The sequence below is a fragment of the Sus scrofa genome, chromosome 13, assembly GCF_054392235.1.
Source record: "Sus scrofa isolate SSC_HxYL_T2T_F1_AM1 chromosome 13, Sscrofa_HxYL_maternal_Yorkshire_Landrace_v2.0, whole genome shotgun sequence".
NCBI classification, from domain to species: domain Eukaryota; kingdom Metazoa; phylum Chordata; class Mammalia; order Artiodactyla; family Suidae; genus Sus; species Sus scrofa.
Window position 1 is genome coordinate 50415098 of NC_139395.1, and position 24481 is coordinate 50439578.

Sequence of the window (24481 nt, forward strand, 5' to 3'; positions counted from 1 at the left end):
GGGAGGAGCGGTTAATCCGCACCCTGCCGAGGCGGGATCCACGGGCCCCGCCCGCCTCTTCAGGGGAAAGAGGAGAGCGCGCCGCGGTGTCGAGGGGGTTAACCGGGTGGCCCGCGGCTGGAGCGCGCTTAACCCTTCGGCACCCGCCGGTCACCCGACCCAGGCCGAGGTGGCGGCCCCCCAAGTCCAGCGCGGCGGTCGCCCAGACTGCGCGGGTCGTGCAGGGAGAGCCGCAGGCCGGCCTCGGATCGCCCAGGCGCAGCGCAGCCCGTGGGAGGCCCGGGGCGGGCGGGGGGGAGGGAGGGGGACGCGGCGGCGGGCGCGCAGCGTCGCCAGGGCGAAGCCGGCGTGCGGCGCGGCGCGGCGGGCGCGGAGCGAGCGAGCGAGCGCCTCCGTCCCCGGATGTGAGCTCCGGCTGCCCGCGGTCCCGAGCCAGCGGCGGCGCGGGCGGCGGCGGCAGCGGGCACCAGGCACCGCGGCGGGCAGGCGGGCATGGGGGGCGCGCCGAGCGGCCCCGGCGGCCGGGCCGGCATCCCCGTGGCGTCCCTCCGCTAGAGGAGAGGACCAAGCCAATTCTCCTTTGCAGCAAAAAATTACATGTATATATTATCAAGATAATATATACATCCGATCTTATTTTTTAAAAAAAGTTTATTTTGCTCCGATTTTGAAAAAAGAGGGAGCGTGGGTGGCCAGCGGTTTTTATAAATTATTCTTATTTTCTGTTATCTGTCCCCGTCCCTCCCCACCCCCTGCTGAAGCTTGAATAAGGGCAGGGACCGCGGCTCCTACCTATCGGTCACCCCCTAAACGTTCCTCCCCCGCCCTAACGCCCAGCACAGTGCCCTGCACACAGTAGGCGCTCAATAAATGTTCGTGGATGATGATGATGATGATGATGAAAAAAATGCAGCATCAACGGCAGCAGCAAGCGGACCACGCGAACGGTGAGCAGCCAGAGCCTGGGCACCCGCTGCCAAATCTAATCCTTGTCATGGTCCTCCTCTTCCCACCCCCTCTTCCCTCTCACCCCCCTCCCGTCTCTGATGCGCTGGTGGGTTGAGGGGGTTGGAGAGGATGCTTCTAGCTCGTGTCATCTACATAGAAAGGGGAGATGCGTGACAGCCACTCCGTTCTCCCCTTCAGGCCTTGAATGTCAGAGTTAATTCTGCATTTGTGGGGTGGGGGGCAGCAGTGGAGTCGGTGGAGTACTGTGCTGCCAGTGGAGTACCGTGCCGCCGGAGGGGCGGCAAGCCGAGGTGATTCGGGTTCAGTGTCCTCGGGCTCAACTTTCCTCCAACGCTCCCCAGCGATGGAAAGGGGGTGGCTGAGAGTCTTCAGCCCGGGCCCCCTTTCCAGCCTCTTCTCCTCCTTCCCCGCCCCCTGGTTGACTAGGAAGAAGGTCTCTGGTGGCATCCGGAATGTTCCAGGATTGCGAGGTTTCACCCTTCTGGTCGGTGGGTGAAGCAACCCCCCCTCCCTTTGAGTGGGAGACTGGGTCTTGGACTCGCTGGCCGAGGGGTCGGGCGAACGTGTATTCCCGCTCCCAGCGCGGCTGTGCACACGTCGGTAACCTAGCAATGCCCGGGGAGCTGCTGCCGCTGTGGGGCTCCCCTCCCTAGCCTGGGTCCGGGCACCACGTGCAGTTACCACGCTGGCCTGCCGGGTCTAGAGACGCTGGAGCAGCTTCTGGCCAGCCCACTTTCCTTCTTAGAGGTTGCTGGAGTCCCCCACAAACCCCCTGTGGAATCGCAGCCTTTCTAAATGATGAGCGCTCCCAAAGGGGAGGCTTGGCATGACTTCTCCCCTGGCTCAGACTATCGGCTGCCCACCTTTGGGGCTCCCTTCTCAGGCTGCTGGCCAGAAAGACCTGTGCTTGCTTTGACTCTCTCCTGTTCTTTACTTAGCTAGAATTGGTTTCGCAAATGCTCATCCCTCTCCCTCTGCCACCACTCACTTTGCCTGCTGTCTCAGTAAGGTGGTTGTGACCCAAGGTAGGCAGGTGCAGGGAAGACCTGTCTGGGTGTTGGCCTGACCCCAAGCTGGAGAAGGCTTTACACTTGGGGCCCCCTTAAGGTTCTGCCCTGTGTGCACTTGGATGCCAGTCTATACTAAGATGATTCCTCTTTAGGCCCTGAGAGCCCTGGCATAACCCAGCCTGTCTCTCCAAGGTATAAGGGTGCAGGCTGCCTGCCTTGTCTGTTTCTCTGGCTGCTGGCTTGGCTGCTGCGGCTGCAATTTAAAATGCAAAAAAGCCCTAAAGATGTTTTCTGTTTTCCGAAGCCTGTGGAGGAAATGAGTCCCAAGCATCATGAATTTTCATTTGCAGGAAGTGTCAGTGCATAATCTTGATATTTGTTATGGGGCTTTTGGTATTGCCCTGGTGCCAGTGGAGGATTTTTTCCCCCCATGCTTAAAAAAAAAAAAAAAAAAAAAAAAAAGCATTTGTGACTGTGGAAAGATGTTGGAGTAACACCCTGAAAATGATTAAGACTATTGAATTATTGGCACTGCCTTTTTGTGTGCGTGTGTGATGGTAGTTATTTTAGAGAAAAGGTGTTGTATGTATCTGTTAATTCATTAGAGATATATGGATTTTAAAAGTCAGAAACGATGTGGAGTAAATGTGGAAATGACCCCAGTTTGTCTGAAGAAGTGCACTGAGAGACTCTTCCTGAAGTCAGATGTAGAGAGGTGCTAACCACTGGGTGTGATGCAGCAGCGGTGGTTCTGTGTTGCTAACACTTGGAGCAGAGCACGTGCACTTTTGCTGCTCTGGCCGACCAAACCCCTGCTTCTGAAAAACAGGGTATGAGGTTCCAAATAGAAACATGTGGATGATTTCCCCCCTGTTCTTGATGGGAAACCACCTTTGATTTCTTCTGACACTGGATTCTCCTTGTTTTGTTTTTGTTTTTTAATTTTTCTTTCTCTCCTTCTCCCCAGAGGCAAACTATGCAAGAGGCACCAGGCTCCCTCTTTCTGGTGAAGGACCAACTTCTCAGTCGAATAACTCCAAGCAAACTGTCCTGTCTTGGCAAGCCGCAATCGACGCTGCTAGACAGGCCAAGGCTGCCCAAACTATGAGCACCTCTGCACCCCCACCTGTAGGATCTCTCTCCCAAAGAAAACGTCAGCAATACGCCAAGAGCAAAAAACAGGGTAACTCGTCCAACAGCCGACCTGCCCGCGCCCTTTTCTGTTTGTCACTCAATAACCCTATCCGAAGAGCCTGCATTAGTATAGTGGAATGGAAGTATCCTTTTTTTTGGGGGAAGTCTTTCTCATTTTCTCTTTTACCATCTGTTCTTTAAAAGGATTTGCTTTCTGAAATGGCACTTACCAAGTGATAGCATTTTGGAATGTGAGCAACAGAAGAAGCTCTGTGTGTGAGTGTGTGTGTGTGTGTGTGTGTGTATGTGTGTGTGTGTATGGTGATGGGGGAGGGAGTGACAACTTGAAACTTCAGGGTGGTAGATGATTAAAATATGAAACTGACCTTTGGTCATTTGACACTAGATGGTTCGTTTAAAGGCACCATTGTTTTTTGGCAGCAGTATCCATTGAACCTATTGTAAATGAGGTATGCGGACTTAAAGACTCTACTAGAAATAAATACATTTTTGACCTTTACTGGAGTCTTCTCATTCCGAGGTTTGGAATTTGTTTCGGAAACTCCAGTTAATGCTAAGGTCGCTTGTAGGTCTGACATTTGGTGAGTCGAATTGTTCAGGTAGCTACAAATATGAACACTTGCTTCATAGGGAGGGAGCAGTTTGCTCATCAATTCTATGACTTCCTGGAATTTCCTTTTGATGAGTTCCAAAACAGCATTTGAAACGTGAGCACGCTGGTGAAGGGATCGGTTTGTGTGTGCCTCTTCTTCCAGCGCCCCAGCGAGTTAGAGCACGGCCTCTCAGTGGAGGAATTTGCAGTTGCTGCCTTTATAAAAAAATTCCGTCTGTGTCCTTGGAATGGAGTTACATTTCTGGGTGTCTCCTTTGTATTTTTAAAACTGAACTCCCAATGCCCCAGGAGGGTTGTCAGGACCCAGTTCTTGGAAAAGTCAGGTGCTCAGCCTACCCGCCCTCTTCCCCAAACCTGGAGGCCAGGCTCCAGTTTCTGCCACCCTTCAAAAAAGGTTGACTGAGGCCTTCTTTCTGAGCAGTTGGCTTTCTAATTAGTCAGATGATTCATTGGTTTGGGTAAAACACAGCATTTCCTTTTCCCAGAAGTGGATTTGGGGTTGACTGGGGCCTTAGAGCCGTTCCTAACCATGGGAAGGAGTGTGGACAGAGTGCTTCCAGTGAGCCCAGGGTGGAGGGGCCACCCTAAAAGGGAGGAGGTGGGTGACCTGGCTAGAAAGTGGAGCTGAAACCCCCGTATCATTTGAGTACCTAGCTAGATAGCTCTTTGCATGCCCTCTGTCTTGGCTGATTATTTTCTGTGCTCACAGATACAAGTTAAAATGAGGTGACTGTCTAGATAGGTTTTGGAGAGAGTAGCCAAGGGTAGGATTTGAGGGGTTTTCACGTGCTTTTCCTTTTTCGAACAGATGTCTTTTCTCTAGAGGGAGTTGTGGTGTCTCTCACATGGCTGGGGTTGTATGGAGGTGTTTTCTCTTTAGGTTCTTTTTGAGTCTGAGGACCAATACTGGTGTTGGCCCAGGAGGGAGATGCGTAAACTGGGGTGTCCCTCCTGGGTTGGGGGGGGGGTGTGGAGTCAGAGGCAGTGATTGCTCTAAGCCAGAAAGATTCCTCCTCCTGCTCAGGTTGGCTTGCTATGACTCTGAGTAAGCAGAGACCTCTCGGTGGGGTCATTAATTTCATGTGGAGTGAGGTGGGAGGCCCAATGCTGTTTCTCTTTGTGCACGGTAATTTGTATATAGCAATTTATGTGAACGGAGTGAATTCCTGGATCACGCTGCCGACTCCCTTTCCTGCACTGACAGACACGTGTGTGCAGGAATTAGGGGCTATGGCTGCCGGGGCAGGAAGAAGCCAGCCTACAAACGGGGCAGTTTGTAGAATAGATCCTGAAATGATGCATGATTTGTTTGTTTGTTTGTTTTTTAAAATGAGCGTTTCCTTCAAGTTCAGGGAGCAGGGTATAGACAGCCTCCTAAAGCCAGCTGGGCTGGGCCCCGTCAGCCCCGGGAGAGCGAATTTGTACCATTTGTTTTTACATGCAGGTGCAAGCAGATTGTCCTGCACTTGGGGGAAGGAGGAAGGAAGATTTAGTATCAGAGCCATTTCTTTCTCTATTGCTTGGTTCTGTTTGGCTTGTCAGAATTTTTTGGCAGTGAGATAGGATCCACCAATACCTGGCGTCTGAAATTGGACCACCATAAAGAAAGAAACATTCATATGTTTGGCTCTCCTGAACAGCATGGATACTTCTCAGATTTGCTGGTTTATCATTTAGGTATTTGGGGAATGAAGAAGGCAGAATGATGGCGCGGGGGAGAGGAGAGATAGTAATTGTGTTTCTATATGGCATAACGTTGGGGCAGTTGACCTTTTAAATTTTGGTAGGAACTGCCAAAAGGAAAAATGCAAAGGAGATTCTGAAGTCTTTTTAAGGTGCACTGTCTTAAAGTTGGATCCCTACTTCAGAGGTTTTGTAATACTAGGTGAGTTAAATAAATATGAGGAAAGGATAACTGGCTTTAAAGAGAAGCTCATCGCATCACGAAGGGAATAATGTCATTCATGTCCACATTTCAATGAGCGTTAGAGTTTTTCAAGGGGCTGAGGTATCCCCGGAGGCATGAGGGGTCTTTGTTTCCTTTGGCATCTTTGGATTTCCCAGAAGGCAGTCAGGATGAATGGAGAAGGGCCTGTACATATCTTCAAAGCTTTAGGACTTGCAAATATTTAGTTAAACTGTGACCTTGCCTTTTGTAGGTAAGTGTATGGGAGGAGCCGTATTGTACCACCAAGCCTGGATTTGGAGATTAGATCAGTGCTCATGAAGCCTTGCATTTGGAAAGGCTGAAAACTAAGAGAAGATAAACCAGTCATTTTTGGCAGATGTCAAATTTTGTATTGCCAGTTTTGACAATGTCTCTTTATAACACCAGAATGTTTAAGCAAGTATCTGTTGAAGGCTGCTCTCCGAGTGATTCTTCCAGATAGACCCCCAAGATTTAGAAATGTTAAATCCAACTCTGAAAGTGTCTGGTGCTGATTTCTTATGACTTTTCATTTAGTTTGTTTATAAATTGAATGCAGTAACAACAGCACATTATAAGTGGTGGTCCAGTCCAGCACTAATCTGAAACAGTGGTAACTGCTGATGAGTAAGGAAAGCAGAGGAGGGAGGCGAAGCCTGGCTCGATGTTCCAGCATCTGAAGTGTTGGGACAGTTGTGAGACAGTAACAGGTGGAATGGAGAAGGTCCTTGGTGACTTGGCCTGTCCCAGTCCAGACAGGAGATTCAGACTGATCCTGGAGATGTGGCCTCCAAGACAATGGCTCTCACACATGGTGGCAAGGATTTGTGCAAGAGACTTTTTTGTCTCTTGATGGCTTTTCTTTGTGTCTATGACAGCCAGGAATTTAGCTCTCTAAGGCCCTTGTTGCTTTGAAAACCACATGAAGCAGAAACCTGGTTCACACAGAGCCCTAATTGGATGTACTTTGAGGTTCGCATAGAAAATGTCCAACAGGAGAATGAATGTAATGTGATCCTTGCAACAGAAGAAAAGGACGTGGAGAGGTCATTTGACAGGAAGATCGGCTGTGAGTTGACCACTGACGATTCCGATTCCTCCTGCTGGGAACTTAGTAGTCACAGCAGTCAGTCGAATAAGGATTTATATTTATAATTTTCATTTAAGAAGCAATTCAGAAGTGGTGTGATCGGGAGTGTGATGAAAGAGATGGTTTATGTTGGCATAACACATATACACCTTAACAAAAACTTTCAGACCATTTGACATATTTATATTATTGGCTATTTTTGCCAATTGTGTGGCCTTAGCTATTTACATCCCATTCCCTGAAGATGATTCTAATTCAACAAATCATAACTTGGTAAGTGTCCTTAGACTCGCTTTTGTCCTGATGTGTGCTCGTCATTTGCCTCTCTACCGAAGCTGGCAGCTGGCTTTCTGGATGGTTGAAACTTACAGCTATGTATGTGATGTTTCAATGGAAGCTTTACAACAGTTTTTTGTTGGGTTTTTTTTTTTTTTTTTTGACCTGTATTCTCAAATTTATACTGAATGAAAGTATTTAAAGTCATGAATCTTGTATAAATAGATGTGGAACTTTTTATGGAAGAGGTTTGTAGCATATTTAAAAATAACTTTTCTCTCCACATAGGCTTTTTTTTTTTTTTTTTGGCCTACCCTTCTTTTCCTGGTAATATTAGCTTTATTTATTTATTTTTTAATCCAGTGTTGTTTGGGAGTGGTGGTGGGTACTTTGGTCAGTTTTTCTGGTAAGTAGAGAGTTATCATAGATCTTGTACATGAATGATTAATTTTTACAGGAGTAGAATACAAGAAAACTAATCCATATAGAGCATAATTTGGAGAATAATGTGGGAGAGTATCAGAGTTCCTTCTCTTAGTCCTATGAAATGCTCCAGGATAAAATGATTCTGTGGTGAAATAAATTGGGATAGTTCCACATACTTTATTGCCCTCTTAAAGATTTATAGTACGCATTAACTCAGTAAAAGCTCCAGGAAGGTCTGTAGTTAAAAAGCCAGTTTCATTTTGTTTAACTCAGCTAGTCCCTAAAAGTAATTGGTCATGGATTCTTTAAACATTTTTTTGGCAGAATGTTTCACAGTGTTTCATGGAACTTCCTTTGGGAAAGGTTGATATAGTTAAAAGAAAATGCTGAAAGCTCTAGAGTGGGACAAGAAGTCATCCCACTTGGCTGTCAACTGGCTGGATGTGCGGCATTTCCCATACCCTTTCTGCATTGGCTCTTAACCCCCTGTCAATTCATGGGATTGCATGGGAAGATCACAGGGGTTGTTTTTACCTCTGACATTCTATAATCTTGCCTTGATGATTCAGAAGCCATTTCAGGATTTTTTTTTTTTTCTGGTGCTGCGGCATCTTCTTTGCAAGGATCAGTCCTTCTTAACTGGAGGCCTTGCAGAAAGGGGGTGAATCAGGGCTGGTCCTGGGTAACAGGAAACTCTTATGTTGCTTTCCCCTCTTTTAGCTAGTTCCATTTATTTTTGGTTTCTCATGTTGAAGCTGTGTGCTAGTAGGGCTGGATGTTCTGAACTGAATTGTTGTAAAGGCACAACTACTGTGGGGGAGTGTCCTGTTGAGTTCTAGAGATGCTGACATTATGCTGTCATGATTTTAGGCTTCATGGTTTATGTACAGGATTTCATGTTACCTTTAAGTGTGTGACATATTCTAGATGTAGCATGATGTCTCTTCTTAGTTGAGTGTTTTGTAATCTGACGTCCAGAGAATTTAAAAAAAATTCGGCTACTGCTCCCAAAAATACAATTGTAAACGGGAGTTGGATACTCATATAAATAAAGACTTACCGTTAGCGTATATTTATTTTGAGCTGAATGGTGAGATGATTCGTGTGACTTTGGCTCTTTCAAATAGCTTCTGATTTGCTTGTAGATATGTGACTTTAGACAGTCATTTCAAAGGAAAAGCAGAAGTAGTGAAAGCCCCTATCAATGGGGCTAGATCATCCCAGTCTAGGCCACAGATGGTGTCAGCCTTGTTGCCATATTTAACAACGTGGATGGTGACCCAGTTTGTTGCTTTTTGTAGCTCAAGAGAACGTGATTAAACAAACTTAGAAAATAAATACCTTTCAGAAAGGCAGATTAATTCAGATCAATGGAATAATTAATGTAGCTGCATGTGTAAGTCAATTAATATTCTGATTTTTTTTTCCCCAGGGAAATTCGGGGCACTAATCTAAGTCCTGTCAGATCATGTGAATTTCTCAGCTAAGTGAGGGAATAAAATATAGAAAATGAAGAAATCTCTCTTCCTTACCCTGGCAGTCCTTCTCCGGTGGATCTTTTCTTGACAGTTCTTAAGCACTGGCCTTTTTTGGGTGGGAGAGGGCAGTCTGTTACTTTGGCAAGGTTTTCTAAAAACCAGCCTATATTCCTTTGACCTCTCAGTGTTCTGAAACTGATAGTGTTCAAGTTTGCGTCTTATGTTCACTTGGATGGTCACATGGCCAGATGAGTTTAATGTTTGCCTAACTCTTTAAGTATTTCCTTTCCCGCTGTGGGAAGGGAAGCTCTTTGTGGATTTCCCCCTGACGCTTAGCAAAGTACCATGCCATGACAGTCCTCCTGCCAGGGAGCCTGTTTGTTTTTTTTTTTTTTTTCCTAATACATTTGACCCAATTTGTACCAAAGTGATTGCTCTATTTTTGGGATGGGTTTAGAGGCAGCTGAACGAAGCTTATTTTTCATCTGTAGTAAATACCTTCCAATTAATGTGAATGGCAAAACAAAGGGCAGAGACCAATATGGATTGTAAAACTGTACGGGTCAGGGAGCTGGTGGTTTCCTTTGCCTCCAAGCTCCTTTGTCAGGAATGTGGATGTTGAGCACTTAGTGTAAGATTCAGGGCCAGCTTTGTGCAAGATGTTTCTGCCTGTTACAGGTAATTTGTAGCGAGCTGATCACTTTCGTTGGATGAGGAATGCAGCCATCGCCATTGGTCCGCTGTGTGTTTGGTCTGGCTTATACGTAACTCAGCCAGCTTTGGGCATTTGGGCACTACCTTGGGGGCAGCAAATTTTCCCAGGGTTATGATCATTAAAAACAAAACAAAACAAAACAAAACATAAACAATCTTAAGTTTCTGTGCAGCTTTCATTTGTGGACTTGTAGGGACTGGTGGAGGCTGCAGCCATGGAAACGGAGCAACTCTGTTCCCGCAGCAATATCCCTCCTAGCTCAGTCAGTGGCAGGGTGTCCTCAGTTCCACTTATTTATTTTTATTTTTATTTTTGCTTTTTAGGGCCGTACCCATGGCCTATGGAGTTTCCCAGGCTAGGGGTTGAATCGGAGCTACAGCTGCCGGCCTCTGCCACAACCACAGCAACACAGAATCCATGCCACGTCTGCGACCTACACTGAAGCTCACAGCAACGCTGGATCCTTAACCCACTGAGTGAGGCCAGAGACTGAACCCGCAATCTCATGGTTCCTAGACGGATTCATTTCCACTGCGCCACAGCTGGAACTCCCAGGTCCACTTACTGAAATCGTATATCATTTATTTAATTTTTTTCTTAGTATGGGGCGGGTGGCGAGGAGCACTTCTTTATGGAGTGTCAGAATGGGGACGATCACATCCCCATTCACATCACTGTGTTGGGAAAGGCTTTATTTTGCTTTCCAAACTTAAGTTTCTCATAGGCAAACTGACCTGGCTGAATGTGTCAGTCTGGGCATCTTGTTCCTGGAACTCCACCCCCACCCCCAAGTACCCAGCTCTCCATATTGCTGACTGGCCTCCCATTGGAACTGCCCAAATAGGGGTGCTCAGCCGCTAGCCCAGACCTTCCTGGGTGTCTCAGGGTGACGAAAGCCACCGAGGATGAGGTGCGTGGCCCACACTGCTCTGTCCCTTTACCAGGTGCTCGGTAAATGCTTGTTAAACTCAATGAGGTTTGCTGTGTCTTTGACCCCCTTTCTGCCCCCTTTCGCATCTTGCCATCGAGGCCCATCTGTGTGTGTGGTTTAGACTGTGGACACTTTGCTTCTACGTCTTTCCTTCCTCTCCATCCAGGTGACAGGCGACGTTTGCTAGAGGGGTGATCCTATGGCTTCAGGGGCTGCTCACTGCCCACCGCCCACCGTGAGGTCAGCTCTGTGGGCTCTGTCAGCTCATAGCCCGCACCCCCTGGTAGTTCACCAGCCAGTCTTAAACACCCTTCTTTGCTTGTGTCCACCTCCTGGTCTTTTCTCCAGCTATAATACCTCCTCCTCCCTCCCACCGCTTCATCACTGTCACTGTCCTTGTTGCTGTTTGGGAAGAATCTCAAAGGATGTCTCTTCCATGATGCCTTTTCTGACCCCGATTAGATGTAATGCTCTTATCCGAACCATCCTCGTGGCACTTTGCATATAAAACATGTCTATTTTAGTTATGTATGTGCACATCTTATCTTATCACACCTCTGGAGAGTACCGTTCTGCGTGAATCATTTGGGAAGCCCGAGCCTGGCGTTGTATAGTAGATGTTCGCCAATACGGTTTGTCGAGGACCCTTGAATGAATTTCCCCCTCAGGAGAAGCACCTCACTCGCTCTTTCCTCTGAGCCATGTGCAGGATTTCCTCTGTGGCAGAAGTGGCAGGTCCCTCTGTGCTTGGAAGTCCTTGGCTGGGAGTAGTTGGGAAATTCCAAGTGTTTACCCCTGAAAGGCTTAGGGTCTCGTGACCCTGCTTCTCATGCACCTCTGACCACAGGAGCCAGCGGAGCTGGGTGTCTGAGTAGAGTAGTCTGGACATTTGTGCTCTGGTTCCAGGGCTCAGAGTAGCAGAGGGGTGGGCGCAGTGTCTGCTGCGGACCCCCCTCAGGGGGACCGGATGCCTTACAAGGGCACAAACGTTGTGGTTCATGCTACTTTGATTACATTCTCTTTTCCTTGGCTGAGATCCTCATGCACAGTGTTTCCTGGGCTTCTAGAGTCGGCTCATTGGCTCTGCATGGCCCATAGTTTAGCTTCTCTTGTAGTGAGTATGTGAATTGAAATACCTGAAACACAATTGCATAACTTGGTTTCTAGGGCTTTGCTTATATAGTAGCTTTTAGTTTCCTTCCTCATCTCTGTGTCTTTGCGTTATAGTCTTTCCGTCTGAATTGTGTGTTTTTATTCCTGGGTGCCTAGATTCTGTTTTTTCTAGGACAGCTCCTATGCTGCCCTCAGTCCAGCCTTCTCTGATCCTTGTCCCCACCTCCCACCCCACCTGGTTACATGTAAGTAGTACTTGTCCTCTTTGCAGATGTCAGCTCTTTTCCACTTTGTTTAATAGCTGCTGTGGGAGGTGGCTTGGTGTTTTGAGTGACTTTGGGTGAAACTAGCATATGCATTCCTAGAGGCTGAGGCAGGAGTCTGCTTGGTCTCTGTGTTGTTGTGAGCTTAACTCCACACAGGCAGACAGGAGGTACATCAGGAAATGCCCATGGAATGAGTGGGTACATAAATGAATGGCCGTGCAGGGCTCCATGGCATGTCCTGATAGATCAATAGTTAATTTTCAACAATTGGCTAATGATTAATGTTTGCCTGAGAGGTGGACTTGCCTTGTCCAGTATTAATGAGAATCCCAGGAAACACCTGTCAGAGTTTGCCTTGAATTTCAGGATTGTATCTTTCCTGGGAAATTTAAGTCTTTATATCTGAGACAGAAAGAGAAGAAAGACAAGTACTTGATACTTTTTGAATCTCTATGTCATAAGCTGGCTTCTGTGTTCAGTGTTGTGTGTGAGCCATGTGTGTGTGAGTGGTTGTACGTGGGTGGGTGTGGGAGTGTCACATTTCATGTAAAGGTTGGTGGAAGGAGGGCAGCAAAATGACCAGAGTAGACTTGTGTAGTAGTAACCCTTCACCCAGAGCTGGTTTCCTGATCATACCGGTGAGCCTGTTCATGCCTTCTACAAATAATTGCAGCTCTTTTGTAGTCTTACCTCATGTTGACAAAGAACAAGTTACCCAGCTAGATCTTTTATTGAACAGATTTACAGTATCAACAGGTCTTCACAAATCTTTTCCAGCTCTTAAAAGAATTCAGGTTTACTGCTATTAAAGTTCCTTAAAAAGAATTCCCAGAGGGTCTGCCTTCTTTTGGTTTGTTTGTTAAAAAGCCAGTCTCACTGTTTCATATACACACCTTGAACACTGGAACTTCCCCGCTTAGACCCTTTAAAAAATGAGCCTCTCTTGGAGTGAGGATATTTTGGTGTATTGGCCAGAACTTGTTGGATTACGGGTTGAAGAAACCCAACTCATATTGGCTTAGTTGGAAAAAAAGTGTATGTGTGGTTTTATAATTTTTTAGTTTAGCTAAATGAGAAGTCCAAAGGTAGAAAATGTTTCAGACCCAGCTGGAAAGAGGGTCTGAAGATTCCACCCTGCACCCCAGCCCTCAGGTCCCCGAGGCACAGTCTGACTGGCCTCCAGCAGGTCCCCCTCATGTGCTGCCTGAAATGTGCATCCCCTCAGCCCATTTAGGCGAGGGTCTTCGAGGAGATGTATTCCTTCCTTAGCCTTAGCTCAAGTTCACTTTTTTTTTTTTTTTTTTTTTTTTTTTGCTATGTCCAAGGCATGTGGAAGTTCCTGGGCCAGGGAGTGAACCCTTGCCACAGGAGTGACCTGAGCCACGGCAGTGACAATGCCGGATCCTTAACCCACTGTACCACTGGGGAGCTCCTCAAGTTCACTATTTTAAAAATGATTGTGTGAAAAACAGGAGACCCTTGTAGCAGATTTGTGGGTAGTTTCCTTTTTTTAACCTTTCCCATCGACATTTCATTTTTAAATGCCTGTAGTACGTGAGAAATACCTGATAGAGAGGGGTTAACTTGCCCAGCAGTAGAGAGACTTATGTCTTGTTAAAGTACTGGTGGTGGTGGGTGGGGTGGGGACTGCAGAACAGATTCTCAGCAGCTCCTCCCCTGGGAAAGTCTCTAGAGAAATTGCAGAGGCTCTGGAATGCTGGTTGTTGAGTGGAGTGTTATTGTTGCTTGGATGCTGTGCCAAGACGAGGGATGTTGTCTGATGTCCTTGCCCTGGGGGTTGGGGTGGGGGCTGAATAGACATGATGCTCCAGTCATGTTCACACTCCCATGGCCCCTCTGCCATCAGCGCTGTAGGATGTGTCCCCTCATCCTTATGTGATCGACATAAGGAAAGTGTCAGCAGGTGTCTTCCTTTTTGAGTCAAGTGAGATTGGTATTCTCACAGCTGGGGTTCTTGGGGCAGTGAGGAGTTTGGCTGGGCCGGCAGAGCTGGCACCGAGAGATGGGGAAGAGGGCACAGTGAGAAAGGCCCAAGATGGGGTTGAAGGAAGAACTATCCGAGTGAGCAGTCCTTTCTGTCTCTGTGTTCATGCCCGAGAGCTGGGGACAGTGTGGTGGGTGGATGGACGGTTGGGTGTTTTTTGCTTTTTTTTTTTTTTCATTTTTTGTTTTTTTAAGGCTGCACCTGCAGCACATGGAAGTTCCCTGGCTAGGGGTAGAATCGGAGCTGCAGCTGCTGTCCACAGCCACAGCAACACCGTATCCTTAACCCACCGAGTGAGCCAGGGATCGAACCTGTGTCCTTACAGAGACAACTTTGGGTCATCACCTGCTGAGCCACAAAGGAACTCCACGGATGGGTATTTCTGGCCCGCATTTTGTAGCATGAAGCCTTCCTCTGGTGGTTTTAATTAAGCACAGCCCCAGACACAGCCCAGGCTGGGGAAAATGACTTTCTACTCTAGAACCTCAAAATAGTTATTTCTGCTAGTTTCTTTTCCTCCTCCCTCTTGGCTGAGTGGTAATTTTAGAAATCACCTGCAGAAGTTACTGAATGAGGGAACCTGAGGGTCAGGCTGGAGGGAACTGGGGGGGCCACCCTTAAGGGGGGAAGGCAGGCTGCAGACTGCTTAGGGAAGGCAGGCTGGCAGGTGGGCCCTGCCTGGGAATGAAGGAGGAATTGTCCTCCATCAGCTTGGCCCCAGGATTCAAAGCAGGCTGGGTGCAAAGCTCGTGCTTTTCCTGCGGTGGTCATCTTCCGAGGGGCCCCCCCTACCTCCTTTCCCTGCATCCATGGGGCAGTCTAGAGCAGTGTCCTCATAGATATTTTTGTAGCGCTGTAAGGATCCTTGTTTATAAGACAGGAAGTTGAGGCACCATTATTTAACAAATATTTATTGAGACCTGCTTTGCAGAGCATACCAGACTCACGTGTCCTGACTTCTGGCTGGTGCTGTGGCAGGCTCTCTGTGCCCAGTGGCCCTTTCATTAAGGAAGAACCGCCACATGGGGTCAGAGAAAGGCCTTCTTCGTTTTTCATATTTTGCATTCTTTCAATCAATCATCATTCGAATTTATACAAATAATACCTGAATACATTTTTCTAAACTATTAAAACAGTACAGATAAAGTGACAGTCTCGTTTTACCTTCCCAGCTTCTTCTCAGCACAGAAGTCAGTTTCACAGTTGTTTGTCACTGTGTATGGATATGTATGCGTATATAATCTGTGTTTGAAAGATGTATTTATATGAATTTGGGTATCGTAAATTTGACACAAGTGGAAACAGAATGCATGCATTGTAAAATTTCCTTTTTTTTTTCCATTTAATGTGTCTTACAGATCTTCCCATATTTGTATGTAGAGATCTAACAACTTCTTACTTGCCTTAAAATATTTCACATATGAATGTGCCGTGGTTTATTGTTCTCTCTCTGATGAGCAGTTAGGTTAGTACCTAAAGTTCTGCTATGTCAGACAATGCTGCATTGAATATCCTTGTAAGTGCTCTTTGTGGGTACAAGTAAACATTTCTCTGAAATAAGTACTTAGAAGTTAAGTCTCTGGTTGTGGGGGGGAGCACATTTTAATTTGCATGCTTACTGCCACATTGGCTTCTGCTAAGCCTGTATCGATTTACGCTCCCACCCCCACAGCTCCTTGAGATCAGCTGTCCTTTAACTCTGATGAGTGACCTCATTTGTTCTTTATCTTTGGCCGTGGGAAAGGAAGTCCTGGGGGAGGGTACTGCCTCTTTCTTGGATGTCTGATAGGCACCCAGAACATCTGATGACAGCAGAAAGTCTTGGAACCCTGAGAACCAGTCTTGTCATCTCTTTTGAACCACAGACCCAGTTGAAAGGCACCCAAGCGTCTTTCCCTTGCTTTGGGTGCCACGCATTTGTGGACCCGGTTTCTTTCAAGGGAAGCCTTCATTCCAGGTAGTTCATAGGTAAATAAATCCCTAATGCAAAACCTGAGTCTTGGAGTTGCCATTGTGGTGCAGCAGAAATGATTCTGACTAGGAACCATGAGGTTGTGGATTCAATCCCTGGCCTTAAGCAGTGGGTTAAGGATCCGGTGTTGCTGAGAGCTGTGGGGTAGGCTGGCAGCTACAGCTCCAATTAGACCCCTAGCCTGGGAACCTCCATATACCATGGGTGCGGCCCTAAAAGGACAAAAAGACACACACACAAACCCCAAAAAGCCCCCAAACAAACAAACAAAAAAACCCCGAGTCTTGGTATTGAAGTGTTCGCTTGCTACAGTTGAGTTCCAAGACGAATACTGCCTTTAAGTTCCTTTTAGTTGTGGAAGAAAAATCTCTCACCTGGTGTGTTTCTGCTGTCCCATGGTCTTTGATGATTATTTTATTTTCACACACAGTAGAACCTCACTATCATTGTGGTGTTATTATACAGTTTGTACCCCCTCCTACTTCCAAGAGCTCTGAGGTGGCTTAGAAAATGGGAGTTGGTGAAGGATGGGGCGTTTGCGAATCAAAACAAAAAGTAGACTTGCCCAGGTGCCCAAGGCGAGCGGATTGCTGACACCTGCACACTGAATTGGCAGGTAGGCTTTCCAGCAGTGGTGGCAAAAGGGAGCACTTCTAACGTACTGGGTTTTTATCCTCTCAACGGTGGGGAGCAGCCTCATTCATTGAAAGAGGCACTTTCTAGGAAGCAAATCTAAGCAGAAATCTACAGCATGGGCCCTTGTACAAGGCACTATTGGGGGATGCTGAGCTGGGTCTTCGCTGTGCTTTTTTTTTTTTTTTTTTTTTTTTTTGGTCTTTTTGCCTTTTCTAGGACCACCCCCACAGCATATGGAGGTTCCCAGGCTGGGGGTCTAATTGGAGCTGTAGCTGCTGGTCTACACCACAGCCACAGCAACGTGGGATCCGAGCTGCGTCTGCAACCTACACCACAGCTCACGGCAATGCCGGATCCTTAACCCACTGAGCAAGGCCAGGGATTGAACCCGCAACCTCATGGTTCCTAGTCGGATTCGTTAACCACTGCGCCACACCAGGGAACTCCGCTGTGCTTTTGTTAACAAGAAATATAATGCCCTGCAAGCAGATGGTCTCTGGATCCAGAGTTCCTGAAGGGTTAGGGCACGGCGTTGAACTGTGGCATAATGGAGACACTTCACTATTCTACAGCAGTTTTACTTTTGATTATATAAATTACTGTAGCACTAAAGCTGGGAAGATGAAAAAAAGAGTATTTAAAACAGTTATTATTTAACCTACATAAAGTGCTTTTTGGAGCATTGATTATGTGTAAGATCGAGTCCATTAAACACGCTGGCTTACTCTCTTAACTTGGCTTGTCAGAGTACAAAAGGAGGGTATGAATTATTGCAAGGAAACCTTCCCAAACCCTCATTTTGAAATAGATGTGGTTTTATTATTTTACTCTAATGTGAACTAAAGAAGTGATCAGTATTTTTAAAGCAAGACATCCTTGAATGTTGTTCCTCAGTAAATAGATAACAATGGGATATAATGAAACACTGTTTATTTTAAATAACCACTTTTAAGTTGTACAAAAACAGCATGAACGGGTAAATGGTTAAAATGCCGCCTTTATGTACCAGTAATTAGTCCGTTAGTCCCCCCCATTTTATGGCCACACCCTCGGCCTATGGAAGTTCCCAGGCCAGGGACTGAATCTGAGTCACAGCTGTGACCTCTGCCACAGCTGGGGCAGGGCTGGATCCTTTAACCTGCTGTGCTGGGCCAGGGATTGAACCTGCATCTCTGCAACAACCTGAGATTCTTAACCCACTGTATCACTGCGGGAATGGCAGTCTTTTTTTTTTTTTTTTTTTTTTTTTTTAAGATGAAGCAAACGTGTGCTTCTCTTTGGGCCTTCACAAATTCTGATTTATTGAAATATCAGTTAATGGTGAATCTATCTAAAGCTCTTTTCAGCATTTTTATCTGGTGGGAATGAAATGAAAATACTGAAAGGTCTAAATTAGAATGTGGGGAAATGGTGACACCCAGCAAGAATTTGGTAAAACAGATTTGTTTAAGAAATCCTTTTCTAGAAAGCCCTGTGGGGTTGGAGCTAGTAGGGTTCGGGCAGAGAAAGCTTTGGCATTGTTTTAGCTTGGCCAGCTGAATAAGCTGATTGATAATCATTAAAGCCAGGGGTGGGGGTGAATAGTACATTAGATGCTGATCCTGATTCCCCTGAACAGAACGGAATGTGAGTCACAGAGCCGGTGAGCATGGGATTGGGAAGGACCCCAGAGCCCTTCACACGGATGTGTTCCTTCTTCAGACCCAGCCGTTGACTTGCCCAGGGTCACACAGTGAGAGAGGAGCCAAGCGGGGACTTCGGCCAGGGCTTCTGCCTCTGGGTCTGTTGCCTTCCCATCCTCTCCAGTTACAGCGTGAATCCAGGTTGAATTCAGGCACTTCCCTTCTGACTGGCAAGGTCTGACAATGCCAGGGGCACTTGTGACATCTGGAAAACCCCACGGCAAAAGAGGATCTCTTCAAAGCAGGCTGGGCATTCAGTTGACTTTTAATTGTCTCCTCCATTTCTTTATCTTCCAAAAGATAGTTTTGATCACTCCTCCCTCCCCTGTTTTGCCTCATAAATTATTCTCTTACTTTCTGCATGCCTATTAACATGCAGGAATCATTGGGCCTTAGGGAGCCTCATTGTCTTATGGGAAGAGTTGGGGCCCTGAGCAGTGACAGGTGTGGGAGAGCAGGAGGGAATCAGCTGTTGACAAATGCAGTGGGTCTTTCCTGGTCATTTGGTTCTAGTGTGGCTGGCATGCCCTGTGTTTCTGACCATAACTAGAGGTAGAGAGCTAATTGCCTTTGTTACTAGCTCATGGCTGACATCTGCTGAGCTAGGTGGGCTTTGTATGTAATAATCTCCTTAGTTCTCCCTAATCCCTACCATAAAGTCATGAGGAAGAGACTGCTGAAATCCTCATTTTACAGGTGAGGAAGATAGGCTTGGCGTGGTCACGTTGCTTCCACAAGGCCTAGTAATTGGCAGGGCCTGGATTCTTACTGGGCTTTCTGACTTCAGAGCCCACACTTCTCCACCAGCCCGTGCAGAGAAGCGGGCTCACAGGCTGCTGCCGTGTAAACGCCGGGCGGAGCAGCGGCAGGGCCTCCAGGTAGGTCTCTGGGAGGCTTCGAGGTCCTGATTTTTGGGTGAGGCTTGGAAGGCAGCTTTGGGGACTGGCACAGATCCATTCCTCCTGCCAAGAGGCTTTGCCAGGTGGGGTGGGCTTGTGGCTGGAGAGTCAGGGCAGCCCTGTGTGGATCCCCTGAAGTGCCTTGTGAACCACCCAATAAAAGTGGGAGTTGGAGGAGTTTAAATTTGGGCATTAAGACCAGCTGGCTCTTGTTTCTGCTCAGCTCAGGTAGGAGACCCCTGGCCATCTCTTGATGTAAATGTCGCTCAGAAGAGGACAGAAAATGAGCACTAAGGAGCAAAACAGATGTCAGGGGCGTTCTGCCTAATTGCTGTGCTCTCAGAAGGGAAGATAGGCCAATTCCTAAAATCAAGATAGTGGTAGACATTGCTAGTGCCTGTGTGCTTCCCTCACAGTGTCTGATGCCATCTCACCGTGACCTTGTGAGAACTGCTCACAGGTGACAGAGCAAGCCACTGGTCCTGGGCCATTATGTGACTCCCCCATGACCAAACAGTCAGGACGTGGCAGAGGTAACACATGGATGTTTTGGCTCCTTCCTGTCACACGACATCCCTGAGCCTCACAGGGGCCTCCTTACAGGTAGTTTGGCTGGGAGACAGAGGCTCACAGATGGGGTGTGACTTGCCAGAACTGGGGCTCCCTAGGACCTGGGACAGTTTGTTCTCCTTGGCCACATGACCTCAATTTCTCCACCTGTAAGATGGGAGTGACAGTGATTGTACTGCCCTACACGATTGAGACGAGAAGGGATTTTGTAAGGCAGCCCTCATACACAGTAAGTGCTGAACAGTTCACTTTTCTACACGTCAAGCTTGGCTTTTAGGGCTTGCTCTGACTTGACTCCCTCCCTTTTCCGTCTGTGTTATCCTAGCAAGAGCAGAGACTCTGGGGGAAATAGATTTGTATCTGGGCCCCAGGTTTGCTGCCCACTAGCTTTGGGACTGAACAAATTGAGTTGGTTCCCTTGGCCTTATTTTTCTCATCTGTAAAATGGGCATAGTCCTGCTTGTTGCACCTTTAGTCTGGGCTCTTTGAGGAGTCAATGAAATGACGTGTGAGCGAGCCCCAGTTCACCAAAGGCATTATTTAATCAGTCAGGAATGGTTGTAGGGAGAGACTGACCTCCCAGTGACCTGACCAGGGTCCGAAGTGTCTGAGCGTTGGGGGAACCTCCATCCCCAGCCCTTTGCTCTGTGGTGCTGCAGGGATTTTAAATCACCCTGGGCCATGCCTGTTAAGACCCCCTGTTCTCACGTGAGTGCAGCATTTCTTGACCATAGGGAGGTGAAAGGGGAGCATGCCCCTTCCCTTCCCTTAGTGGGAGGCCTGGGGGGCTGGTGAGTGCTGCGGAGAAGAGGCTGCTGCTGCTCCCGCCCCCGTGCTGAGCTCAGCACTCTGGCTCACAGGCTGCAAGGAGCTCTGTGTTGGTGGTCATCAGTGACTGAAAGCAGCAGACTGGCACAGTTGGGGGTTCTGGGTTGGTGTTTGTGGACAATGAGATCTTTCAGACAAAGTACCTCGGCCCCTGTCTCGAAGCTCCAACCCTTTGATTTCAGGTGCCAACCTAAGGTTTTATACTTATTTTCTTCAAACAATTCACTCAGCAGTGACTAGCACTCCTGTTTTGCACATGAAGCAAGTGGAGCCCAGAGTTAACTGGACAGCTCTTGGCTGAGGTCATAAACCCGAAAGATGGTCAGCGGGCCCACTTGGTCACTCTGTCCACTGTCTCCGCAGCTTGTGCCTGTCCCGCCATGCACACGAGGCACGTCGTGGGGCCATGCTGAACTTGGATTCTGGTGTCGAGCCTCTGTGTGCCTGTCCTGTCACTTCACTCCTGGTGACCTCCCTTTCCTCACTGGTCTCAAAGTCAGAAGGGAAAAGTCAGGTGGGATATGTGTGCCAGTGATTTATAATCCCGAAAGCAGTGTGCCCACAGAGGCATTATCCTTACTATTGTCTGGGAGAGTGGGGCTTCTCGGGAGAGGAAAGCTTCACCTTCCCTCTGATCCCCTTGGAAAGTGATGAAGGCTGAGCCCCAGTCCACTGCCGTCTCCCCACGAGGCCAGGACCACACCTAGAGGAAGGGCCAGCACCCACTGGTGGAGCCCCTGGGATTGTGCTCAGGGTTTGGGGAGAGTCAGAGGAGGAGGTAGGAAGGACTGAAAGTGCCTGTTGGATCCAGAGCTGGAGCTGGCCCTCCCCCTTCATGATTCCCAAAGGCCAGCTGCCAGGTGGTGTCCTGACTGTACCCAGAGCTCCTTGAGATTTGTGGCACCTGGGGCTGTGTGGCCATCGAGACTGGAGTCCTTGACATGTGGCCTCAGCTCCCAGTGGCTTGAGTGCTGGAGTGGTGCCTTCACTTCGTGGACTTGCCCCTGGTGGAAGCAGCCCTTCGCCCGAGCCACACACTGGCTTGTTTTTGGTCTTAGGCTCTTTTCTTAGTTCCCACAAGAGTGTGACTTTGCTGTGGGCAGGGACTCAGCCTGTCCCTGTCTTCATCCCCCATGGCTCCTGGCACCAGGTGGTGGTGAATGACGGGTCATTTAGTGAAGCATCACTGCATCTCCACCGGGGGCCCTGCAGTTGCCATATTGCCTTGACTGCTTTCTTAATAGGGCCTGATGGTCTCTCTTTCCAACCTGGGGGCAGAACGCTGTCGGGAGGGATGAAGGGAGGGCAGATGGGGACAGAGGGCCAGACAGAGAGGGGGAGACAGAGACAGGGGAGAGGGAAAGATACCCTCTTTAGGAGAGACTGTGATGGCTTAATGAAAACATCAGAACCTACAACAGCAAATCACGGTGCGCTCTTCAGAGCAGTTATTCTGAGGCTGCACCCTTGTCCCATCGATGCAGGAACACTTGCCTTTAGAATTGCTGTCAGAGTTAGTTTCTGCTTTTCATGTTGCTTTGCTTCTGGTGAAAAATGGGGTGATCCAGGTTGATCACTGACCTTATTCACCAGTCTTTTCCTAAAAAAGAAATTCTTGGGTATTTGTAAGAAAATCAAATCTGTCTTCAGAGAGAAAGAGAGAGAGAGAGCGCTAAATGCTCTCATCCTTGAGGCTCACAAGAGACCTGTGTCCTAGGCTCTGGAGAAGGTCTTCACTGGCATTTGGAGCTGCTCTGAGGAGGAGGGAGAGACTCCCAGCACCACATGACCCACTTCCCAAGCTTCCCCCTTTGAAGGGAACAGCACTTGTTTATATGATCCTGGTGTGTTGATTAAACAAAACAGCCTTCCTCCTTTGCAGTCACACTTCCCCAAGTCCTCGATCTCATCTGGCCTGACTTCTCCTCGTGCTGAGAGTCTGCCCACCTAGGCCTTCTTCTTAGCTGCCGGCCCCAGGAACATGGTCAGCTGAGATGTTTGAACCCCTGTGGTAGCCTGGCTTTTAAAGGCCTCCCTCCTCTCCTGGCAAGGCAGACTTTGCTGTTACCCCAGAGTCAGGGGACTCAGACGTGGGCTTCGTGGGAGGGGGAATAAGTACCTGCCCGGCCCCTGCCTGCTAGGACTCGGGGGTTCTGAGAACAGATGCAGTTGTACCATTCACAGCTGTCATGTAGGTTTATACAAGGAGTCAGAATAACTTCAATTCCCAGGAGGGCTCCTTGGGCTTGACTTAGAAGAATATGTGACTTTCTGCATTTCTTTTCTTGCCTTAAAAAAAAAAAAATACACGTTTGATCCCAGTTAGGTTAGACGTTTTAGCTGCAGCAGAGAGAGCTCCCCCCTTGCTGTGTGTGAAGGTGTGTGAGACGATGAAAAGTGCTTAAAAAATAGTTGCTTGTTTATAAGTGGGGCATCTTCAACTTAAGTCATGTTCTCTGCAGGTTCAGATGGTCACCAGTGGCACCTGGCATTAGGACCTGGGGCAGTAAATACCAGAAATAATTGGTCTCCACTAAGTAGATGGGATGAGGGCATGGACAGTCTTCTTCTTTAAGCAGCTTTGGGATATAATTCACATACCATACAAGTCACCATTTTAAATCATACAATTTAGTGGTTTTTATTATACTCAGTCATGCAACTATCATTGAAATCAGTTTTAGAATATTTTCATCACCCAGAAAAGTAGCCCTCTACCTAGCAGCCATCACTCCCAGTTTCCCTCCAGCCCTCCCTTCCCCAGCTCTAGGCAACTACTGACTGACTTTGTGTCTCTCTAGATTTTCCCAACTATGTATGTGATCCATCAAGTCCGACCTCTTTCACTTACCCTTATGTTTTCTTATTTATTTATTTATTTATTTATTTATTTTTGTCTTTTTGCTATTTCTTTGGGCCGTTCCCGCGGCATATGGAGGTTCCCAGGCTAGGGGTCGAATCGGAGCTGTAGTCCCCGGCCTACGCCAGAGCCCCAGAGCCGCAGCAACGCGGGATCCGAGCCGCGTCTGCAACCTACACCACAGCTCACGGCAATGCTGGATCGTTAACCCACTGAGCAAGGGCAGGGACCGAACCCGCAACCTCATGGTTTCTAGTCGGATTCGTTAACCACTGTGCCACGACGGGAACTCCACCCTTATGTTTTCAAGATTGAACCATGTTGTAGCCTGTATCTGTTCTTCATTTCTTGTTGTGGCTGAAGAGTATTTCATTGTATGGATATTCCTCTATCCCTTCGTTAATTGATGAACATTGGAGTGGCTTCCATTTGGGGGGGCTGTTATGAATACTGCTTTGAAAGTTTGTGTACAAATTTGTGTGTGACTTTATGTTCTTAATTCTCTGCCTAGGAATTCTAGGAGTGGAATTTGTTGGATCACATGATAACTTTAACATTTGGAGAAACTGCCAAACTACTTCCCAAAGCAGCTACACCATTTTACATTCCCATCAGCAGTGTATGACAATTCCATTTTCTTCACATCTTTCCTGACACCTGTTAGTCTATGTCTTTTGGTTTCGAGCCATCTTAGTGGATGGGAAGTAGTATCTTGTTAGAGATTTGCATTTCTCATGACTAATGATGTTGAGTTTCTTTCCTTGTGCTTATTAGCCATTTGTATGTGTTCTTTAAAGAAATGCATATTCAGATCCTTTGCCCATTTTTTAAATGGTTTTTCTAAATTGTCAAGTTGTAAGAACGCTTAATATATGCTGGATACCAGCCCCTTATCACTTATATGCTTTATAAACATTTTCTCCCCTTCTGTGGGTTCTCTCTCTATTTTCTTGATGGTGTCCTTTGAGCACAAAAGTTTTAAATTTTGACGGAGTCGCATGTGCATTTTTAGAATTTTATAGCTGGATAGGATCTTTGAGGTTCCCTATTCTAACTCTCT

The 24481-nt window shown here is 47.5% G+C and overlaps 1 protein-coding gene across 49 annotated transcripts in view; it reads left to right on the forward strand.

The window, feature by feature from the left end:
• The first annotated feature begins 376 nt into the window (after positions 1–376).
• Positions 377–24481, forward strand: part of CACNA1D (calcium voltage-gated channel subunit alpha1 D) — a 330381-nt gene continuing 306276 nt past the window's right edge. For 40 of the 49 annotated variants that reach the window (XR_014823264.1, XR_014823263.1, XR_014823262.1 and 37 more), the window contains exons 1-3: positions 1096–1259; positions 2947–3256; positions 6932–7037. Coding sequence is in view for 43 of the 49 variants with exons in the window: in XM_084988585.1 (XP_084844711.1) it covers positions 1154–1259; positions 2947–3256; positions 6932–7037 (522 nt within the window). In the remaining 6 variants the exon portion in view is untranslated. Of the gene's footprint in view, positions 948–1095; positions 1260–2946; positions 3257–6931; positions 7038–24481 lie in introns of those variants that run through there. The other 9 variants (XM_084988621.1, XM_084988617.1, XM_084988603.1 and 6 more) reach the window with 1 other exon arrangement.